Source organism: Curcuma longa, chromosome 5 (assembly GCF_044706935.1).
Source record: "Curcuma longa cultivar G26 ecotype Majalengka, Jawa Barat chromosome 5, ITB_CL_G26_1.1, whole genome shotgun sequence".
Classification (NCBI taxonomy): Eukaryota; Viridiplantae; Streptophyta; class Magnoliopsida; order Zingiberales; family Zingiberaceae; genus Curcuma; species Curcuma longa.
This window is the reverse complement of record NC_133865.1, coordinates 10,774,426-10,796,502: the sequence shown is the minus strand read 5'-3', so window position 1 is coordinate 10,796,502 and position 22,077 is coordinate 10,774,426. Positions and strand designations below refer to the sequence as shown.

The 22,077-nt window shown below is 35.1% G+C and overlaps 1 protein-coding gene and 1 long non-coding RNA gene across 7 annotated transcripts; both read right to left on the bottom strand.

Moving 5' to 3' along the window:
- Positions 1-5,328: 5,328 nt before the first annotated feature.
- On the bottom strand, positions 5,329-7,908 carry LOC141830042 (uncharacterized). 5 transcript variants are annotated; one of them, XR_012601916.1, is made up of 7 exons: positions 7,373-7,504; positions 6,920-7,029; positions 6,627-6,825; positions 6,441-6,506; positions 6,176-6,373; positions 6,006-6,104; positions 5,329-5,619 (listed from the first exon to the last, which is right to left on the bottom strand). It is a non-coding gene; the product is annotated as an uncharacterized LOC141830042 (long non-coding RNA). The 5 variants fall into 5 exon arrangements; XR_012601915.1 differs by lacking the exon at positions 7,373-7,504 and adding an exon at positions 7,789-7,908 and having other exon boundaries at positions 6,441-6,825; XR_012601914.1 differs by having other exon boundaries at positions 6,441-6,825.
- Positions 7,909-15,339: 7,431 nt separating this feature from the next.
- LOC141829049 (serine/threonine-protein kinase PCRK1-like) lies at positions 15,340-21,380 on the bottom strand. 2 transcript variants are annotated; one of them, XR_012601869.1, is made up of 6 exons: positions 21,274-21,380; positions 19,989-20,380; positions 18,321-18,581; positions 17,117-17,239; positions 15,624-16,367; positions 15,340-15,547 (listed from the first exon to the last, which is right to left on the bottom strand). XR_012601869.1 is itself a non-coding variant. In XM_074716469.1 (5 exons), the coding sequence occupies exons 2-5, from the start codon at positions 20,361-20,363 to the stop codon at positions 15,852-15,854; spliced, it is 1,275 nt and encodes a 424-aa protein (XP_074572570.1). In that variant the 5' UTR covers positions 20,364-20,380; positions 21,274-21,380; the 3' UTR covers positions 15,340-15,851. The 2 variants fall into 2 exon arrangements, 1 of the variants encoding a protein (XP_074572570.1); XM_074716469.1 differs by having other exon boundaries at positions 15,340-16,367.
- Positions 21,381-22,077: the final 697 nt, after the last annotated feature.

Genomic DNA, 22,077 nt, shown 5'->3' with positions numbered 1-22,077 from the left:
CTCTTTGCCTTCAAGGTCGATGGATCTCAGCACGATCAGTACGTTCGTGCCTCCACGGTATCCACACGAACACTGATATGGAGAATAACCCAACTGTGGTGCTAGCCACAAAGGAGGATTCGGCCAAGAGAAGAAGAAGAGAAGAAGAGGGAGAGCAAGAGCATCCAACAACCCCTTCATCAAGAGTCTCTCACCCCTTTTTATATCCCACCATGAGATATGAAGGATGAAGGGTTTTTCTTGTCTTTTAGTGATCCACGAAATTAATACTTTATTAATTCTCATGCATCTCATGCATGAAGATCTTTCTCCTCTTTTAATGAAGATCATGCATCTCATGCATGATAATCTTTTTCTTCTTTTAAGGAAGACAATGCAGCCTTTTAATGATCATGCATCTCATGCATGATAACCTTTTAATCCAATTCGAATTTGGCTTGTGTGACTTGAGTCCAACTCGAGTCTCACACAATCTGAGTTGACTTGAGTCCAACTCGAGTCCAACTCAATCTGAATTGACACTAAGGGCTAATTTTAACATCATAAACTATAGGTTCTCTCTTCCCTTGTTGCCATTGGTTTGGAAGAGAGGAAAACAAGGTGGGTAGTTATTCTCTTGGTAGATCGTCGCCCACATGACGTCCAAGAAGAGGAGAAGAATACAACAGAAGATCAAGAGGTTTTCAAGTACAAACTCTCATCCATTCAATCTCGAGAAAAGGTATGACTTGTTTAACATTTCACTGCATAGTTATTCCTTTGTATTCCTTTATATGGATCCTGAATACCAATACAAGAGACCAGCGATCTTATGCTTCGATCAAGTGTACTTCAATTGGTCAAGAACTTGCTTGATCGATCAAGCACATGTCTGATCAAACATGTGGGTTGCTTGGAAAGGTTCTGTCCTTGTATAATTTTTTTGTCTGGGAGAAATTGAACAGGATGGAATTCCAGCACTAAAATATCCCCGACAACGGTGCCAAAATTTTGATGTGAGTATTTTATTGGGATTTATTTATTATTATTTATGTACTTATATTCCCTTATTTGTTGTGTCACTAACACCCATCAAAATTATTTATTTATTTAACCAAACCCCTATTTATCGCTAAAGTAATATAGAAAGGTCCGGGTCGTCTCTCTTGGACTCAATGACAGGAGTTATTCTAGACATTTGGTGCGGGGTTCTATTTATTGACTGGTCTTATTAAATCCTAATTATCTCTAAAGTCCACTTATTGACAACTAAATTTTACAATTACCAAAGAATACTAATTATACACAATTCCTGATTCAAATACTATTGTACAACCATGTCACAAATTATTCAAATAACAATCAAATTAACTATCAACCCTAATTCACATAATTACACCATGCTACAACAGAGATGTACAACTAAACATGTGAACAATATAAAACACTATAAAACAAGTTTAAACAACAATGCACATAACTAACTTGATACAACAATGATCACATATATATACATAGTGTTGGCAATCCTAATTCATGGTTTATACAAATGACTACACAAGAACATAATCAAACATGTGCACAAGTACACTTCCAAGGAACAAATCTACAAACGAATTTAACAACAAATCTCTACACCAATTTACAACAAATATGTTCCAACTACAACACAACAACTAAGATTCATTACATTCCCACAAAGTCAACATACAACATGAATCCCCTATACAAACACATACAATAATTAAGTTACACTAACATACACTCTAAATCACCAAAGGATTATACAACTCAAACATCCTATACAATCGTTTTACAAGTTATACAACGTCTAATTTACAACATGCTACACTAGTACAAAATGCATTATCAATAAACAATCTCTTTATTAAAACATCAAATTCAATATACAGTGTCTATTAGCTATTTACAGAGATCACAGCATATGGATATCCTCAATCAAAGCACACAAGTTCAAACAACCAATTCACACCACAATTCAACATCCGAAGACAACAGCTATCACAATTCTTCTGTTCTGTTCAAACAGAACAAAACAGATTCACAAACAATTAACACTTCATCTGTTCTGTTCAAACAGAACAACACAACTTCACAAACACAATTAACAGGGGGAAATTGAACGATAATCATAGAACTAACAAAACAAGAACAGAGTTTCACATCATGTCACATCCAAACACACTAATTTATTCATAAGCATGAATCAATTCACAACACATGAATATATACAATATGTTCATGACCAAATTTTATTCAGATCAAAACGTTTCAATTCCAAACCGTAAGAGGGGTTTTGCTTCCTAATTTCACATGACAAGATCAACTCCTAATTCCACATGTAATGAATCGACAATCAAGTCAAACAACACTCAAGGAGGGTTTTGATACAAGAACAGAACAATCAAGAATTGGGGGGTTTGATGATTTAACACAGCTAATAGAACAGAATAAGAGTAATAGAGCTTAGAAATTAGGGTTTTAGGGTTTCCTTCCCTCAACGGCGCCGGCACCAACTGAGGAGAGACGAACAGGGGGATGTGTGGATGTGGATGGCGGATCCTGATCAGAACAGAACAGGGGAAACCATAACCGATGGAGTCACGCCAACAGAATGGATCTCACCAGAGCTGGCCCACTCCGGCGAGAGTTGATCGGGGGAAACCAAATACGTAGCCCTTTTCCTCTACTCGAACCCCTGCTGACCACAATCAAGAGTTAGAACAGAGAAATTAGCCACTTACCTAGCTTCTCAGGGGGATGACTGACGATCAGAGCCAAGCACACAAGTTCTACGGCCTCCGAACCACATTCGACGTTTTACAGAAAAAACCTACAAAAGAACACGTTGTCAATAAAAAAATTTATTTATGAAGATTCATCGGAAGCAAAACAACAGACCTACAGCAACGCAAGAAAGCAAACTAGGAACTCAATATCAGAAAACATCAGATCTTCAAGTTAAATAGCTAGAAAAAGATCAAACAGAGGAATCACATTAAATTCTGTGACAGTGGATAGAGGCCAAAGAGAACGCGATCCGATACCTGAGAGCGAGATCTTCGATTTTGATGTGTTTCTCCTCCTCTGTTCGCACTGAGGGTCGAAACCTAAAATGGAACCAAACTCGAGTAGGAAACTCGAAACGAGAGGAGCGACAGGCGAGCAAGGGGGCGGGTCGAACGTAGCGACGCAAGAGGAGCGAATAGGATTTAGGATTTTGGGTAGAGAGGTCAGGTTTTTCTTCGTCGATGTGCTTCGCCTCAACAGATTTGCAAGTTCTAGTTTTTTCCCTTCTCCATGGACCTTCTCCTTCCCCTCCGACGGCTCTGACTCATCTCTAAATAGTTTGTTCTTGAGAATGGCCTCCTCGACGGCGGCTTTGAGCTCCACCAGCGCCTTCCTCTCAGATTTATTGAGATCCAATCGACAAGAAGTTGCTCTCCTCCCTGAAGGACGTGGCCTTCTCCACAACCGGACCACCCTTCTCGTTCTTCACCTTCGCTGCAGTCGCATCCTTCTCTGCATCCTTTTCAACCACAGCGGAAGCTCGAATTGAGAATCGGCCGCGCGATTTTGGGAGAGGCGGGATTTTATTTCGGGATTTCGTTTCGGCCACGGTGGAGGAGGATGAACAGTGAAACTCCTCGCCACGTCAGATGTCGCGGACGAGTCGCGTAAACCCATCGCGCAGGATATCAATCCTGTATATATATATATATATATATATATATATATATATATATATATATATATATATATATATATATATATATATATATTTAACACTTGATGATACTTAATATCTTATCAGCAGACTTGTAGAAGAATATATATTTTTAATAATTAAAATATATAAATTTTACTCGATTAATTTTAAAGATAAATGAAATAAATTTTAGTAGCCCCCTTCAAGTTTCAACAAAAAATAAAAAAAAATTAAATAATAAAATAATAAAACAAATTGTGGGGGCTGAAATAAAATATTTTTAAGTAGAAAATGGGAAGTGATGTCTATTTAAGCACATTCTTTACCCTAATCATTCTCTTGCCACCGGATGAATAATAATTTGACAAAACCCTAAACCAGGCAACCTTAACAATGATTCATTGGCCCACCAACAACATACTCTTAATTGCAAGTCCTTTTTTTTTTTTGGTCCCCGGTATCATGGTACCATGGTAGGACATCCAGGTTGTCACCGAGGCACCTACGGTTTGATCCCCAACTACGACGTATTTACAGAAATTTTTCTCCAAATGGGGATCGCCGCAATCAAAGGATGTTGGACATCTGGGTTGGCCACTGCGTGCGCTTCCCAATTTACCTTGGTGTCCGGTGGGAAACTTCCGTGGGACCGAGCCGGTCACCCTCAGGGATTGAGTCAATGCAACAACTGAGATTATCATTTTTTTTTAATTGCAAGCCTTTTAAATTTTTTTTTTAATTGCAAGCCTTTTGCTTCAAATAAAGAGCGCAATCAAAGGATGTTAGGCGTATAGGCTGAACGCTGCATGTACTTCCCGATTTACCTTGGTAGTCGGTGGAAAACTTCTATGGGGCCGGATCGATCACCCTCAAGAATAGTCAATGAGACTAATTAAGATTTATCATTTTTTTTTACAAGCCTTTTCTTTGTCTCCCTCGACGAGTAAATTAAATTAAATTGAAGAAAAATAAACAAATGGATGGTTTAAGGGGTGCACGTTGATATTCATCTTAAAAAAAAATATGTTGCTAGTTTTTTAAAGAGTAATAAGAACATGAAAAGCTAGCATGAAAAACACAAGGAGCTGGGTCTCACCTGCATGCAGGGAGGTCCCACCACTACAAAAAAAACAGTAATTAGCGACCGAAAATTCGGTCGTTAATCGGTCGTTAAATCCGATTAACGACCGATTAGCGACCGAAAAAAAAAATCGTTAAAAAATTCGTCGTAAACTGATTTAGCGACTGAAATCGCATTCGGTCGCTAATTAGCGACCGAATTATATTTCAGTCGCTAATATTAGCGACCGAAATCAATTTCGGTCGCTAATTAGCGATCGAATCCGATTTCGGTCGCTAATTAGCAACCGAATCCGATTTCGATCGCTAATATTGACTGTCCAATTTGGAATTCAATTTTTAATATAGCGACTGAAATAAAAAATCGATCGCTAAATTAGCGACCGAATTATGATTCGGTCGCTAATTCTCCCTATATTTTTTTAAAAATTATCTGTATGTCACAATTATATTTAAATACAATTAACGTTAAGCCTGTTTCTCATCCAATCTATATTTTCAATCCAAGATATAAATTACACATCACAATTTTATCTAAATGATAAAAAAAATTAATTTTTATTGAAGACAAATTTGTTTATACATAAATTTGTAGCAAAAATAATTCTAACAAACCCAGCAAACCTATACATATCCACAATAATCAAACTGAGTTTGTTATGTGACCATACTCTAACAGAGTCGTCAATAATCACCACAGCTGATTCCATATCCAAAATACCATTTAGATCCTTTCTTTTGGGAATCCATTCATCACCACAGCTTGTTGGATGTAGCACACCTTACAGAGTCTTCAATAACCAAATCTCATGTTTCCCAGGCTCAAGAAGCTACAAAATGAAAATACATGAGCCACATCAGAAGAAACAATACATAATTGACAATAAAGTTTCTTCATTGAAAATCAGCAAGATAAGTAACTAGTACAAGATAAAAATACAAATGGGTGTTGACATAATCATTTCAAAGAGTACTAATACAAATCCAAAACAATCAAACACTCAATTTGCTATAATAGTTCAGCAAGCATACGGGCAAAATCTGCAAACACTTGAAACAACTCTTCACAGGACCAGAAGAAGGAAGCTAAACAAAAACTATGAGACTCAGAACCAACCTCAGAGAAAGGAATTCAAACCATCACCTAAGATTACTCAATAGGTAAATTGATATGGACAAAATGGATAAATAAGTTGCTAGCATTTCATAAAACAACCTGATAGCATTCACAATATCTCTTAAGGTAGAGTGTCTTTTTGCAATTGCATCCTCTCTTGTGTCTTGCAGAATTTGGAGTTGCTGCCCCCATACTCTCCTGCAAAATTGAAAACTTAATGCAGTTCCACAGGAAGAAATAATGCATGAGAAACATCATTGAAGAGTTACTATCAAGTTATTACTTCGCTGTCGTTTAGAGGATCACTGACACAAAGAACCACCTTGGGAGTAAATGCAAGTGGATTTCGAGACTCTATCTGCTGCTTGGCTTCATGGAAAGCATCCTCATATTCTGGTTTATTAGTGCACTGTTGGCAACCACAAGCTTCTGTGCAGAATATCCCAGCAGCAAAGCAGTCACAGTAACTGAAGAGAGAAACATGAAGTTACTACAGTGAAATAAATTTGCTAGGTAGGTTTAGAGAATGCGTACAGTTTTAAACATTTGGGTCTCTTACAACTGCAACGCTTCTGACCTTCAATTTCCGATGGCTTCCTCCTAATAAATTCAGAGTGCAAACAAAGTGAATTGAAAGTAACAAAAGATTAAAGAACCATGAAAGCTGAAATGAACTTTCTTCCAAGCATGAATCCTTTCCCATTAACTGCACTACCATACCAATACTTCCAATGTTGTTCAAGTGCAAGCCAATACGAGATGGCCTAGGATCTAGCAAGGAAGAACTTCCTACAGGTTTAACCATCAAATTGGGCATGCAACTGTGAGTGTCTGAATGAGAGCCTTGCTTCATCTCACAGGTTTCAAATAGATCCACATGCGATTAACTGATACAGCCTGAAACCTTGACCAAAGAAGCCTGAGTAGCACAAGGAAGAATGTCAAACAAAATAAAAAATGAACCATAGACAGAACCATACTGCAGTGTGTAATTCAATACATGGGAACCAAACCTGCAGAGACATGGAGCAAGTTCCAAACTCCCAAACCTTGAAATTCTTCAGAATTAATCTCTCCCTGTTGCCAACATCCCATTATGCAACATCACCAACATTGGTACCAACTATGAATACAAGAACAGGAAAAAAATGAACTCAGAAACCAATGACAGATATTGCTAATACATCAAAAATAATACAAGAATGGTAAATAGTACCAAAATCATATTCAAATTCAAGTATGCTAAATTTGATCCAGCCCATAAAAATTCGAACATATAAAGTTTATACATATAAAGTTAATCACTAATTTCTATTTCTTACAAAAGTTGAAAATGTGACAGAAGCTGTAAATTCATCTTTGATCCAAGGCCTTTGAATGCTTTCCCTTTCATTTTCTTCAATTTATTGCATATTATGCACTTCTTAGGAAGAAACCACTTAACAGATTTATTCTTTCAGTCTCACTTAATCATCCCTTCCTCATCTTCTCTCTTTGTTGCAAATTTCTTCCTAGCACTAGCAGATCTAAGTACTTATGAATTGCCATGAACAAGGACCTTAGTCAACAGGATAAAGGAAAGGGCAAATCACGTAAAGGGTACACACACCTATGATCAAACATCAATATGTCCAAAAAAGAAAAAATAGAAGTTAGAACCATAGCAGCCAAAATCAAATACGAAAGACAGAGCCTTGAAATGTACACAGGAAAAGCCGCAACCCTAGATCTCCATCCCTCGAGGACTAGACCTAGAGGACGCAACCCTAGAGGCCGAGTCCAACAAGAGATACACTCCTGATAAATGGGAAGGAAATGATAGGGAAAGGGCGGAAGGTGGGAGGAAACGAAGAATAGGACAAGGGAAAAAAATAGGGCTTACCTGAGACGCCAGAGAAGGAGATTCCGCCGGAAAGAACTTGCCGGAGGAGGAGATGGAGCGATCGGCGCAATGAAGAGGACAGGGCACAGCAGCGAAGAGAAGAGGGCGAAGAGAAGGGTGCGGGTGTTTAGGGCTCGAGAGGAAGAAAAGTGGGGAAAATGAGTTTAAGAAATAAAATTAGCGACCGAAGCTGTTCGATCGTTAAATTAGCAATTAGCGACTGAACTCCAATTCGCTAATTAGCGATCGAAATCAATTCAGTCGTTAATTTAACGATTGAATCGGGATTTTAACGTCGTTAATTAAACGACCGAATCGGGGTTCGGTCGTTATTATTTAACGACCGAATAGAAATTCGATCGTTAAATTATTTTTTTATAATATGGTTCTAAAATTACCGACTCAATTATATCTCGGTCGTTATATTAGCGACCGAATTTATATTTCAATCGCTAAATAGCGACGGATTTTTAATTTCGGTCGCTAATTAGCGACCGATTAAATTTTCATCGCTAATTAACGACCGAAATGTAAATTCGGTCGCTAAATTAGCGACCGAAATTTAATCGGTCGTTAAATCCGTCACTATTTATGAGTTTTCTTGTAGTGTACTTGCATGCTTGTGTCTTTCATGCTAGCTTTTCATGCTATCTATCATTATTCTTTTTCAAAGACTCGATCAAGTCGAGTCGGTTCCATCTAAACCGACTTATTTGCAATTAGTTTATAAAACTAGGTTCGAACTTTGATCCGGTTCCACTGCGCTAGATGATCACATGGCTCAACATTATTTTGGATCGCTGAAATATTATGGAAAATTTAAGAATTGAACAATTATTTTAGGGCCCAACAATATTCTAATGGGCCGTGATTTGGAATAGGTACGCGAATAAATTGTTTTGGAGGTAAACTATTTTTTAAAAAATATATATATATATTGAGTGAAAAGAAAATTGGTGTACAAGATTAATCTAGTTGACTAATTCAAGATGGAAAATCCAGTACTACATTTCGTCTATAAAATAAATTTAAGAAGTATGGTTTACTCTTGGGTATAGTTAAGTTGATTACGACGTAACAGAATTACAAAAGAGGGCAAGGGTTCAAATTCTGACGAAGTCAGGCAATACCCTCCTACGTCGTGATCAATTGCAGTTTCTCGATTTACCTCCTCACAGATGGTCGTGGGGCCGACCATATGAGGTCGCTAAGGTGGCAAATTTTATCTTTTTTAAAGAAGAAGAAGTGTGGTAGCTCCCATGACTCATCATAGGCATGTCATATGTATGAGAATTGAACTCTAGTTGTTTGATAATGCACTCTCTTTCTTACCACCACACCAAACTCTGATATTCTTTTATATATATAATCTAGATATCTAATTCTTATCTCACTAGCTATTAGAGTAAATCTGAAAACACATACGACTTTGCGGGTAACAGTTAACGTCTTAGATTTTTCATTCTATTTGGGAAAATTAAAAATATTCTGCGATGTGCCATAGCTAGAATTCAAACAGTGAATGCTTGGGTAAACCACTGAGCACTTTGCCATTGCATTATTACCCCGAGAGGAGATGTACAAAATTATTCAAATTGTGAGAGGATGGTCTAATAAAATTGGACGAAGATATATATTTAGGTTGAATACTAACTACAATCTTGTTATAGACTAATAATTATCCAAATAAATAATATATATATATATATAGAAAAATGATGCCAATTCATGGAAGTGATCAACCTGATCTCATAATCTAGGTATCCAATTCTTACGATTCAATTAATAATGGAGGTGATTGATTTGATCACATGGAAGCCCACTATTAGGATAATCCGAAAACACGCGCAGCTCCACCGCTAGCAACTAACGACTTAGATTTTTCCTTCCAATAGAAAAAAAAATCTATAATATGTCGTAGTTAGAATTCAAACTGTGAATACTTGGGTAAATCACTGAACACCTTTACCGTTGCACAATTACCAAGGGGAGATGTACAAGATTATTCTAGTTGTGAGAGGATGGTCTAATAAAATTGGACGAAGATATATATTTAGGTCGAATACTAGTGAGATCTATGAACATGAAACAAACGGTAGCTCTTAGTATGCGTGAATGTTTGATTCTCATGGGATCGAGTCTGCTAAAATATTAGAGTTAATTCTCTAGATTCAGTTCGCATGAGACCAGAATCAATGGACAGACCAAATTGAAACCGGCACCAATTAGCAGCCCAATAAGGCCCAATTTTGGCAGCCTGATGGGCTTCCAATTAGGAAGCCCAATTCTCCACCAAACCAACCAAGCATCCAATAATTTTGATCATTAAGTAATTGAAATTAATTAAGAAAATATAAATAGGGTTTGAATGCTCTAACTTCAAATTTAAAGTGTTCATATTTTGAATAATAATTCATCAAATAAATTAGATATAAATACTCGGATGAGACAATATCATCTTAAGTAGATCATGGAGAAGGCATGCCTTCATCTCAACCTCAACTCTCTTGTCGAAGGTATATATCTCTTGATAAACCTACCCAAAAGGATAGGCTGACCAAACAATTTATTGCCCAAATTTAGACTTGTCTAGAAAGATAATATAAAAAAATGTATATTTAATTTTTTTTTTTTTAAAAAAAGACCAACAACATTAATTATACCACTGCTAGATTTTAGGTGAGCATTCAATAATATCTACAAGTGTACCTTTTTAAGGTTTAGGGTTTAGAGCATTAACTAGTATCAATGTTAAATCTTAAATTCTAAACTCTAAAATTTTCTATTTTAATAGCGGATGCACGCATTTAACCCTTAATAGGGTCTTAGGGTTTTAAAGTTAATTAAAAAGTAACATCCGTCATCTCACGATCATCTGTGAGGAGGTAAATCGAAAAATTACAGTTGGCACGACGGAGGAGGACATTGCCTCGGCTTTGTCGAAATTTGATTATTATCCACTTCAGTAACTTTACTCCGTCATAACTAACTCAACTATGCTTAATTACAATCACTCAGGCCATTTGCTCGATCAACACCAAGACCCTAAAGTACACAGAAACAAGGAAAAAGAAAGATCAATCCATCATATAACCCCGAAACCACTGCATGCCCTAAACCCTTAATAGGGTTTTAAAGTTATACAACGGCAGGCTAGGCGGCGCCATTGGCTCACCAAAACCCTAAAATACTACACAAGAAACAAGAACCACAAAACGTACGTACGTACGTCTGCATGTATATATGCATGCCCTAAACCCTAAACTTAACTATATATATAATCTTAAACAGTACCATTAATTATATAATTAACCTTAATTTGGCTTATAGAAAACAAAAGTAATGGATAAGTTATTATAATTAATTAGTGATGCACGGGTGCAGGATGCCAGTGATACTGTGAACCCTATCGATCGATAACGCTAATTAGTTGTTAGAAGCCATCACATGCAACGGTACTCCCTCGTGCAGTCCCACTTCATAAAGCTGCAGCAACCATTAACCCACACCATCACCATCACCAGTGCAATCAACTTCTATCAATCCGGAAGCTTAAGCAGCTCCTCATCGGCAGTGTATCGTAGTTGAGATTTAAATCGTAAATGCTTAGGTTGTCTTGGAGTTGTACCATGCATGCCCTAGCTAGCTAGGGGCTTATTTTTAGTTTTATGAATGCCTCTGAAGGTGTAATTAATTAATTAATTAATTTTATCATTTTTGATGTATTTATTTTTAGTTTTATGTTCTTGAGAAACTTTCATATGATATGTTTCTTTCGGGAGGAATTACCGGCCGGTTACCGCCTTAATTTCCTGCTTAATATCATCATACATATGAAAACAAAGATATCAATTATTGTACAAGAAATAGTCTCATATTCAATGTAGTGTAGTGTAGTGTGAAAATAAATCATGGTTAAAAGTAAATAATAACAATAATAATTAAATTGAAGAATTTGAATATTTTCGAAGAAGTATATATATTAGCTTATGTTTAAAATTTCAAAATTATCGATATCTTCACATATATATAGTCGAAAACTCGAAAGCTAATTAAAGTTAGATCACAAATTAATGGTAGCTAATTAGATCTTTTTGGAACCCTATTCTGATTGGCATAATTAATATGAATGATAATTAACAGAAGGAAGTGGACTTTTTAACTAGAAATAAATAAAAATAAATTAGGCTGATCAGTACTAATTTTATGGTAATCATTGAGTTTAATTATACTCTTTTGAGGGCATGCATCTAGAGATATAAAGGAAGATCATAAACCCTAGTTCACCAAAATCCCATATGCATACCTGACGATCGATTGGTCCCAAATACATAGTTGTAGTTGTGTGTTTGCCGATGCAGCATCATCAAGATTCTCATGTATCCAATGTGTGTGCGATTGATGATCGCACAAATCCATGTGAATCTTGATGGTGCCGCTTCCACAAACACCAACTGATCATGGCCCTCTCGAATACAAGATTGAAACCCTAAATCTCATTGAAAGAGGAAACAAGATGACCCAACCAATGGCTCAATGAATAGATATATAGACCGAGCAAGAAAGAAGCCCGAAAGTCTACGATAATGGTTGATGAGGAATTCAAATTGAAAACCTTGATCAGAAAGAAAGAAAGGGGTTTGCAATGTTGAAGTTTGAGCAAGAGAAGTGGACTATTTATAGTCAAAATAATATATACATACACACACTCTACAAACAAATAATTGAACTAATCTCGTACCACTACAAATGTGTATAGACACTAAGAATTTAAGGAGCCCTTTTTAGCTCTAGGTCAGTTGGCCACCTGCCTCTCAAAGAGTAATGGCCACTACTTTATCACCAAATACATAAATAATTAATTAGTTCATTTTTTTAATCTATTTTATCTTCATATAATTACTTTAAAACAAATTAAAAAAACAATTTCCACATTTTAAAATTTTAATTAAGAAAAATAAAATCTTGTCCTTGCAATGAGACCACATCTGAATATGTATCTGTAAACTGCAAGTTGCTAGGGTTTCTCATGAGCTCACTTCATGCATGAGTTTATATATATAATAATAAATAATAATAATAATAATATATTTTATGTATATAATCTTGTACATTAATTAATTGGACAGTCATGAAAGATGATGAGAAATGATCGATCAGTGGAAATCTGACAAAGGGACCATTGTTATTGAAGGACCATTTGAATCAATTACCAAATATTTAAAGTGGTAGCTCTGATGAACGACATCTGAATTATTGTGGTGCTTTCTTGTGTCCTTGTATAGGCCGATCGAGTTTTTAAGACCGAATCGAATAAATCGAATTCAACTAGCTAACCTAAAAGTGAACAACTATGTCGGGAGCAAGTGGACCATATAAAAATCTCAAGAGCTTCAAGGTTTATCTATATGATCGAACAGTACACAGACACTAGTAAAAAGTGGTTATAATTAATTAATCACATGCTTACAATGAGTAAGTTAAATGTCACATTTAGTGATCTACAAGTGATCCAAGAATATAATTGTATGATTAATTAATTAATTATTTTTTCTTTCAGTTTGAATTTGATGTGTATCGTGAAATAGTGGTGTGGTTTTATGAATATTTGAAATAATACTTAAATATAATATGAAGATAATTACCTTATTTTAATTTAAGTTATATATAAAAAAAATCTTTAAACACGAGACTAATTATATATATCTAAGTAATTATATATAGCATACAAAATTTAAAAAGATAATTTCCTTTCCATTTTAATTGAATTAATATAATTATATTTAATTTTAAAAAGATATTTTGTGAGTTGTTTGGTCGGAAATGTAGGACAAACTATGTGATGATTAACGTCTCCAAAGCACATTGCTTGAGTGCCATTGGTTTGCCTTTCATTTCAATCAACCAAATCAATCATGAATGGGCCCCTTAACAAAGTTGCCCTATCATCACTTTTACATTGATTGATGTGTAATATTTATTTATTTTTTTTTAAAAAAAATAAATAAATAAAAATAAAAGTCATTTAAACTCGAAAATGAAAATTTCTAAATTCATGTCTAGCTTGCATCAAACTCTTCATGTTCTTCCCAAAAAGTAGTTACTATTGCATTACAATTTTTTTTTTATTTTTTATTTTAAATATGGACCATATTGTTTGTTAGGTGGTCTGGATTTTAATTAAATTTAATGAATGATAAAAAGTAGTAGTTGTATGCTCCTAATTATATGGTTGCTGACTCCAAACTAAAAGGGAAAGTAGGGATGTAATTGTTTGTTCCCTAATGGATTATAGAGAATAGTATTCAATGTTAGGGCCATAAATGAATCGAACATTCATGAATAAATTTAGTATTTAGTTTGATAAAAATTTATTTATGTTCGTTCAATATACACAAGATCAATTAAATAAATAAGCTAGAATAACTAGTTAAACTAAAAGAATAAATTTAATCACACATGTGTTCAGCTTATTAATGTTCATAAATAAAATTTTATGAACCATATTCATTAATAAAACTTTTATTAACATGCTAAATAAAATCAAATAAGTTTAAAATTGTAAAAATTAATTGATAACTCGATAATATCTAAACAAATTATTAAGCTCAAGTCAAACTTAAATCAAACTCAAGCTCAGAAAAAAAAAATCAAATTAAACTTAGAACAATCATTTCAATTTATTTTAAACTTGAATACCATAGAACTTGACTATGCTTGACTCGTTTATGTCCTACTCAAGGTTAACCTTTCTTAGGTTGAGTTGTACTCTCTTATTTATCTCTAAAAATAAAATAAAATACAAAATAAAACAAGAAAGAAAGTAAGATGTGGAAGGAAAAAGTGTGGTCCTCGATGTGATGGTGGCTTTTTGGTGTGGTCGGATGGAACCTAGTACTATCAAATGTTTTGGTCTATATTATTGCCTGTCATATCATCTAACATCAATTATAATAGTGACATTGTCTCAATTTGTTTGTCTATCTTCTTTATTATGATTATTATCATCTAAGTAAACCTAGTTTTTTTTTTCTTTTAGTTTATTAGTAGGTTGCTTTGAGTGATTATAAACTATTAGAATTTCATAATTATTAATTAATATAACATTTTGTCAGTCAAATTAGTGATGAACAATCATGGTTTATGTTATAGTAAAGGAGACTTGAAGAAGGCTATAGAATCACTTTGTTGATTACAACTAAGTAGAAACCTATATTTTGTATGTATCATCATAAAGAGTACCTAGTTGAATATTTAAACTCGAGTCAAAATCATTCCATACCTGTAGCAAAGCCTCATTCACAAGCCTTCCACCTTATCGCTACTCTAACTGAGTGGGCTTGACACGAACCCAATCCGATTCCCATTGGGCTCACCAACTTACTCAATCACGGTCTCGTCGTGTTTTGACCACCCGATCCACTTTAATAATCATGTTGCTATACGATTCGCGAACCTCTTCATCGGAGCAGTGTACTGATCCTGGTTAGCCTTCCTCCTCCTTTTGCACCCGAAGAGAAACTAAGGAACTAAATCACACCAACATGTTGTATTTGAATGGTGTTAGAAGAACTTGCATATCCTTTAGATCCCTACTCAGTTCACATATTGTCTACTTGTTGAATCATAGGGCACAAAATTTTGCTTCTCCAGCCACAAAGTTTCCGGCCGAAAGAGAACTTGAATCCAGGAACCTAGTTGCAGATCTTAGTTGGGACTTGTAACTGAGTGTGGCAATTTTCATTTTTCATTGCCCAGGCTGCAAGAGGAGAGCCCCTGTTCATCCATCAGACAATTTGCGAAAATTATCATGACAATCTGGATAGAAACTGAACCTGCAAGACTCCATTTGCCCGCGAAGAAAATGAATTTAAATGCTCTGCAGTTTCCAAATGCACTCCCATTTGGATCTACACCAACCTGAACTAATCCTGCAATGTACATCACTAATCCTGACACTTAGAGGACTGAAGAATATACGAAAAGAACATTATGCATCACTTTCATCACTAACTGGATATACGAAAAGCTTCATTCCATCAGCATCATCGTCGACATAGTAATCAACATAACTTCATTGGCTTCCAACCCTGCCACACTAACTGGATACCTTCCCTTATTTTCCAGTTGCCAATGAGTTGCTTTAGACCTTTCTTCTCTTCTGTCCTCTGGTCCCCTTGTTCTAAATCTGGATTCCTTAAAGGAGCTTGTGGAGTTCTGATTTCTGGGATTTCCATAATTTGTTGGACCATCGTCAACACTTCACTCATTTTGGGTCTCGACTTGCTTTGCCGCCGTAGACATCTATTTGCCACAGAAGAAAGCTTTGCTGCAGATTTTAATGAGTATTCATCCTCTAGCTTTGGGTCTATGATCTTCCTGAACTTTTTAGTATCTGATACGTAAGGTTTAACCCATTCTAAGAGCTTCTGTTCACTTTTCGGCCTGTTTCGATCTATTGGCCGACGGCCGGTGATAAGTTCATATAGGAAGACTCCGTAGCTCCATATGTCACTCTTGGCAGTAAGACGGCCGGTGCGTACATACTCAGGAGCAGCATAGCCAGCAGTTCCAACAACCTGTTTAGTTTCACAAAACAATAGAGGAATGAAATTCTTTATGCAGGATATAGAAACATAATTTTGTACTCTTTATTAATTATAGTGAGAATCTTGATTGAAATGTCTCTTTTCTCAGTTATGATCCTATATCTTTAATTGATCCATGTTGCAAGAACTATATATTTGACATTGCTATAACTGAAGTGCAAACAAAATTCCAATTCCCAACTAAAAATCACAAGAACAAGATAAAATTACATTCAACCATAATCTAAATATGCACTAATCAAGCTTCCCAGAAGATCCAAGCAACTGTGACTTTCTTTTCCTATAGGAGTACAAGGAACACAGGATATCATAAATTAGCCCACTAAGATCATCTATACCGCATTCACTTAATTGACCAGAAATAGGCATGCACGTAGGATATGGGCAGATTAAGTGCATGCATACAAAATGTTTTACACTACACTTGCATGAAAAAGGAGTTGTGCACTTTAGTCAAGAGCATGCTACAAACAATATTTACACTGAAAAATGATGCTGACTCATAGATGAAGTTTTTAAAAGATAATTCAAACAGTTACAGGAAAAAAGTTCAAATAAAGGCACAAGATTCATGTAGTTGACCCAATAGTTCGGATAAACATGATTTCATGATGATGAGCAGGAAAAAGATTCAACTGCTATGAAAGAATCAAATACATTATCCCCAAGAAAGAGTAATGATGCTAATGGAACCTAATCAGGTCTCTGATATCACTTACAGCTGTTGTGACATGAGTTATTCCTTCTGTTGGACCTTGTCTAGCTAAGCCAAAGTCTGACAATTTCGCATTCCAATCTTCATCTAAGAGGATGTTGGAGGATTTGAAATCTCGGAAAATAATCTACAATATAGCACAGAATCAGAAACTCAATTGGTAAAATTAGGGGGATTAAACATGAAATATCAAACAAAAACAATCATCATCATAAAGTTAGTCACATTCTCTTGAGTGGATGATGCCAGATCAGATCCCAATTTTCATTGCAATTTGACAAATAACAGAAATTGTATCATAAAAGCAAGTAAAAGATCAATATGTGAATCCCAACCATTTAATCATGTTGCATGGAGTTTTCTTTGGTCTCCCTTTCTCACATTTTCAACTTTAATTAGTTCAACTTGTTTAACTCCAAAAATCTAGTGATTCTATTTGAAGATGTCTATACCATCTTAACCAATTTTCTCACTTTATGCAGCAACCGAAATTATAACTTGATAAAAATTTAGCATATAAGTAAAAACTCTTGACCTGAGATATCCAGCAGGGCTCCAATCACCATTTATGCGATGAAATCTGCCATGAATAGGTGCTTATAATACAAATGTGACTAGGGTGAAGCACTAACCCTTCTATTAAAAGCACCGTTAATTGGACTAATGGATGATTTAGGAGGGCAGGCATCTCAAAAGTACTCAACAAGTAGAAGAAGAAATGTAAAATAAACACACATGTATATGCAAAAACCTAATACTACTCGGCCAGAATATTTGTAGAATAGCTTGCTGATAAATTTGTAAAGCAAAAACAAAAAGAAAGTTAGCAATGAATCTGGACATTGACAATGTATATAAGTCTGCTAAGAATCAATTGGACAGATAGAGCAACTTGATGCTAAAACATGAAAAGGTTTATCCATAAAAGAATTAAGGTCTGCTATGTTTAAACCTATACATATGAGCAAACTTGCAAAAATTCAGCAATCATGAGGTCATCCATTCTATAAAATAACAAAAGGCGATCACAATACAGAAAAAACCGCAATTTCATCGTCTGCTGCATGTTCCTGATCATAACAAATCAAGAAGTTGCCAAAAAGCTTACAGATTAGCTTATGAAATTGCAAACAAGAAACACTAATTAAAATTTTGAGGAAATTAATATCATAAGAACAAACTAGGCTATTATATGGGCCAAGGTAAACCTGGAAATTCATTCCCTCATGCAAGTATGCCAGCCCACGTGCAGCATCAATTGCTATCCTTAATCTCATGTACCAAGAAAGTGTTGTCTTTGATTGAGTTGACAGGTGATGCTCTACACTTCTATTTTGCATATATTCATAGACAAGCAATCGCTGAATTCCTCTTTCATCATCTTCAGCACAATAACCTATTAACTTAACAAGATTTGGATGATCAACTGTTGCAAGAATATTGACTTCAGTCACCCATTCCTTGTGGCCCTACAAGAATAGACAAAAAGGGTGTGGTGCGTATGGAGTTTATGTATGAATAAGCATAAAGAAATCATATTAAAAAAAAAGAGAACTTTGATATTACAAAAGATATAATATTTTATTACAAGGATACATCTTCATTACTCCATATAAATTATTATGTATTCAAGTGCAGTATATATTAGACTATCCAGATTAACTGCATTACATGTATCCAGATTAACTGCACTACCTTACATGTTGGAAACTTGCAATGTTTAAAGATTAAGAATTAATTTTTTTCCCTGTGAGGCTTCATTAATAAGGATTGCAGAATGCCTAATATGCGTAATTCAACATTCCCCTGTGCAAAAGAACTTAGAATGTATTACATGGATACAAGACAGAATTATCAACATGAAAAACTCTGTTCACAGCAGCATAGAAACTTGGTAAGTTTTCCAACAAGGATTGAAGTTATTACTCCTAAATACCAAATAAAATGGGCATTGAATAGAAAGAAGAGGAAGCAAACTGAAAGTATTGACATCTTTGGATATATATATGTTGTTGCTCTTCACATTGGTAGTCCAAGAAAGAACTATAGCACAAAACATACTCAGACAGAGGCTTCACTCAAAATGAGTACTAAGGTTAGTGTCCAATGTAGTCAACATGTCTCCCATAGTTTCACATATTTATAAGTGATAATAGGGAAATGTAGCCACAATGGATTTGCTTGCCTGCAGCCAAGCATGGGGCTGAGCATGCCTGTGTATGCTTAAAGCACCACAAACCATGGGCATAGATTTAACCAGTTCTGTGATATTCTTAATCAATATAGGATTCCTGTGGTGTTTACCACATCATTCACATAGGAATGATTAAGTGCATACTATAAGGTATAACTATCATGTCCATAGCATAGGTACACTAAGAAAGATGTTACCAAATAATATTTTTCTTCTAAATTGATCATTACATTAAGTTGATTTCAGCAACCAAACAAGTGATGGTCATTTTTTTGGATTTCCAAGGGTGCAGGCCCTAGGACACATGTCTAGCTGATAATGGTAATGGAGTCTGTATAGCATGATCCTTGATGAAGTCCAAAATGCATCTTTTTTATGATACGCAAGAACCACATGTGATGTTAATGTAGGACATAACTTCCTGTCTAGAAACTAGCATGCATAGAAATTGTGGCAGAAAAAATTGCACAAAATACAATAACTATTGGGCAAAAATCAAAAGAATGTTTTAATCAAAAAATAAAAAATAAAAAAATAACATAACTAGAGCTCGGATCATAGTTCATGTAGAATACTAGATTTTCTAAGCCCACAAAGCTTCATCACCTTAATGTAGCTTATTTAGTAATTATCCCCTTCTGAAAACTAATGGGTTAAATAAAACAGTGAAAAGGATACTTACCTGCAGTCCCTTATGACTTAGTTTGACAGCAATCTCAATCTTTGTACTTGGATCCTCAAGGCTCTTGATCGTTCCCCTGTAAACACATCCAAACCCACCTTCTCCGACCAAAAGTGACCTGCTAAAATTCCTTGTGGCATTCTTCAGTTCTGAAAATGTGAAAACCCTGAGATTGCTTGGTCTCTGGGTTAAACTAGGGTAGTTGGACCTTCCATTGGAGTCAGCAGTAATAATAGCATCCTCAGAGTTAAACTCAGTTTCCGATCTTCTGAAATCATGATCAGTTGATGTGATGCCATTAGACTGAAGTGATGTCGAGAATCTCAATTGGATCTCCTCCTTCACCTCTCTATTTAGGAATGGCAAACACTTCATTGCAAACTCTAAAGGACCTATGTTGGATCAGTTCATATTTGACATTAGGTAAAGGAGAAATTGAAATCTTGAAACTATAAAATAAATTTATAATAAAGAGAATAATCCAAATCCAACAGCTTTCTCGAAACACACCTAAAAGAAAAGAATTCCAATTTTATTATAGAACTGAATTCCTAAGAACAAAAATCACAAAGTTGGTGCTAGGAGGGAATCAAAATGAAAATTGTTTTCTCAAGGATTGTCTAAATTATTCTTGCACTACATATCACAAGCATGCAAATCAATAAAATATGGACGTACAAGTACTTTAGAAAGAAACAGGAAGGAATCTCACTCAGTTTTTGAGAACTGTATTTCCAAAATTCTAGTCATTTCAGATAAAGGAATGAATTACAAGTTACAATTTGATGAAAGAAACAAGACCAACAAAATGTTCTAATTCAAGGTATAGTTTCAGTTAAATGAATGCACACGATCTAAACTATGTAAAAAAACACTTGAACGTGGTTCCTAGCACTCTGATTTCTGTTCTCCAATAAACGTCAGTTGTTTGGCAGAAGAAAATATTTCCTTTCCGTTATAAAAACAACTCCGTCCAGATCATGAAGGAGGAAAAAGAAGCAACCACTTGATGTTAACATAAACTACAGCAAGCATGGCCTGAACTTTAACCTTATACTCCAACTAAAACGAAGTCGCAAAATTTATTTTTTCAACCAAGTCCTAGAGGAAAACAAATTGCAATTCCAATCAAATAACATCAAGTTAAAAAACTAGGATGGATAGTACACATACAATCACATCTCACCTTCTTCTTCTACCATCAATCCAAGAAATCAGTAAATAAACAATGAAAATGGCAAAAAAAAAAAAAAAAAAAAAGCTGGGTTGAGCTTCCTGGAACCACCTCCTCGACTCCGCGATGATCAATGACTTGCATCCACGTACGAATCAAAGAGGAGAAGAAACATAGCAGCTACTCGATCGCATCAAATCCAGTCCACCTTAGGAGTCGATGCGGGGAGAGAGAGAGATGGCGAAGAGCCAAAGAACGACGACCCCGACAATAAGTATTCCCGTCCAAAACGAACTTTTTGTAATTGCCCTTATACTTTTAAGAATTATTATTTACACCTACAAGTTTAAAACCCGTGTAAAAAAATAGAACTGTCAAACGGATCAATCGATAGCAGGACGAGCCAACTGAAACCCATCATATGATAGGACAGGGGAGGTCGGCCCATCAACTTGACATGTTGAAAAATTTTTAACTCGACGGATTGCAAGTTAGGCGGACTAATCCACAGACCTGTAAAAAAGTAAAAAAATATAAAAAATTTTGAAAAATTTAAGTTTGGATTACTGTTTAAATGGGTTAAGTTGAAATTTTTAAATTTGAATTATAATTTAGACGGATCAAGTCTATTAGTCTATTAAGTTTTTTATTTTAATTTTAAATTTTAAAGAAAAAAATAAGTTTCTTAACGTGCAAGTTAATCCAAGCCTATCACGAATCAATCTATGCAGGTCGCGAGGCTAGACGGATTGATCCATCTAAATATACTTTAAAATAGATTGATTAAATTTTAATCTAATTCATCTATATTATTTGACGAGGACAGGCCAATTTGACGATCCAATTTAAATTGACGACTATAATAAAAAGCTTCTTTTGCATCAACTATTAAGTATTTTGACTATTCTATCGTGT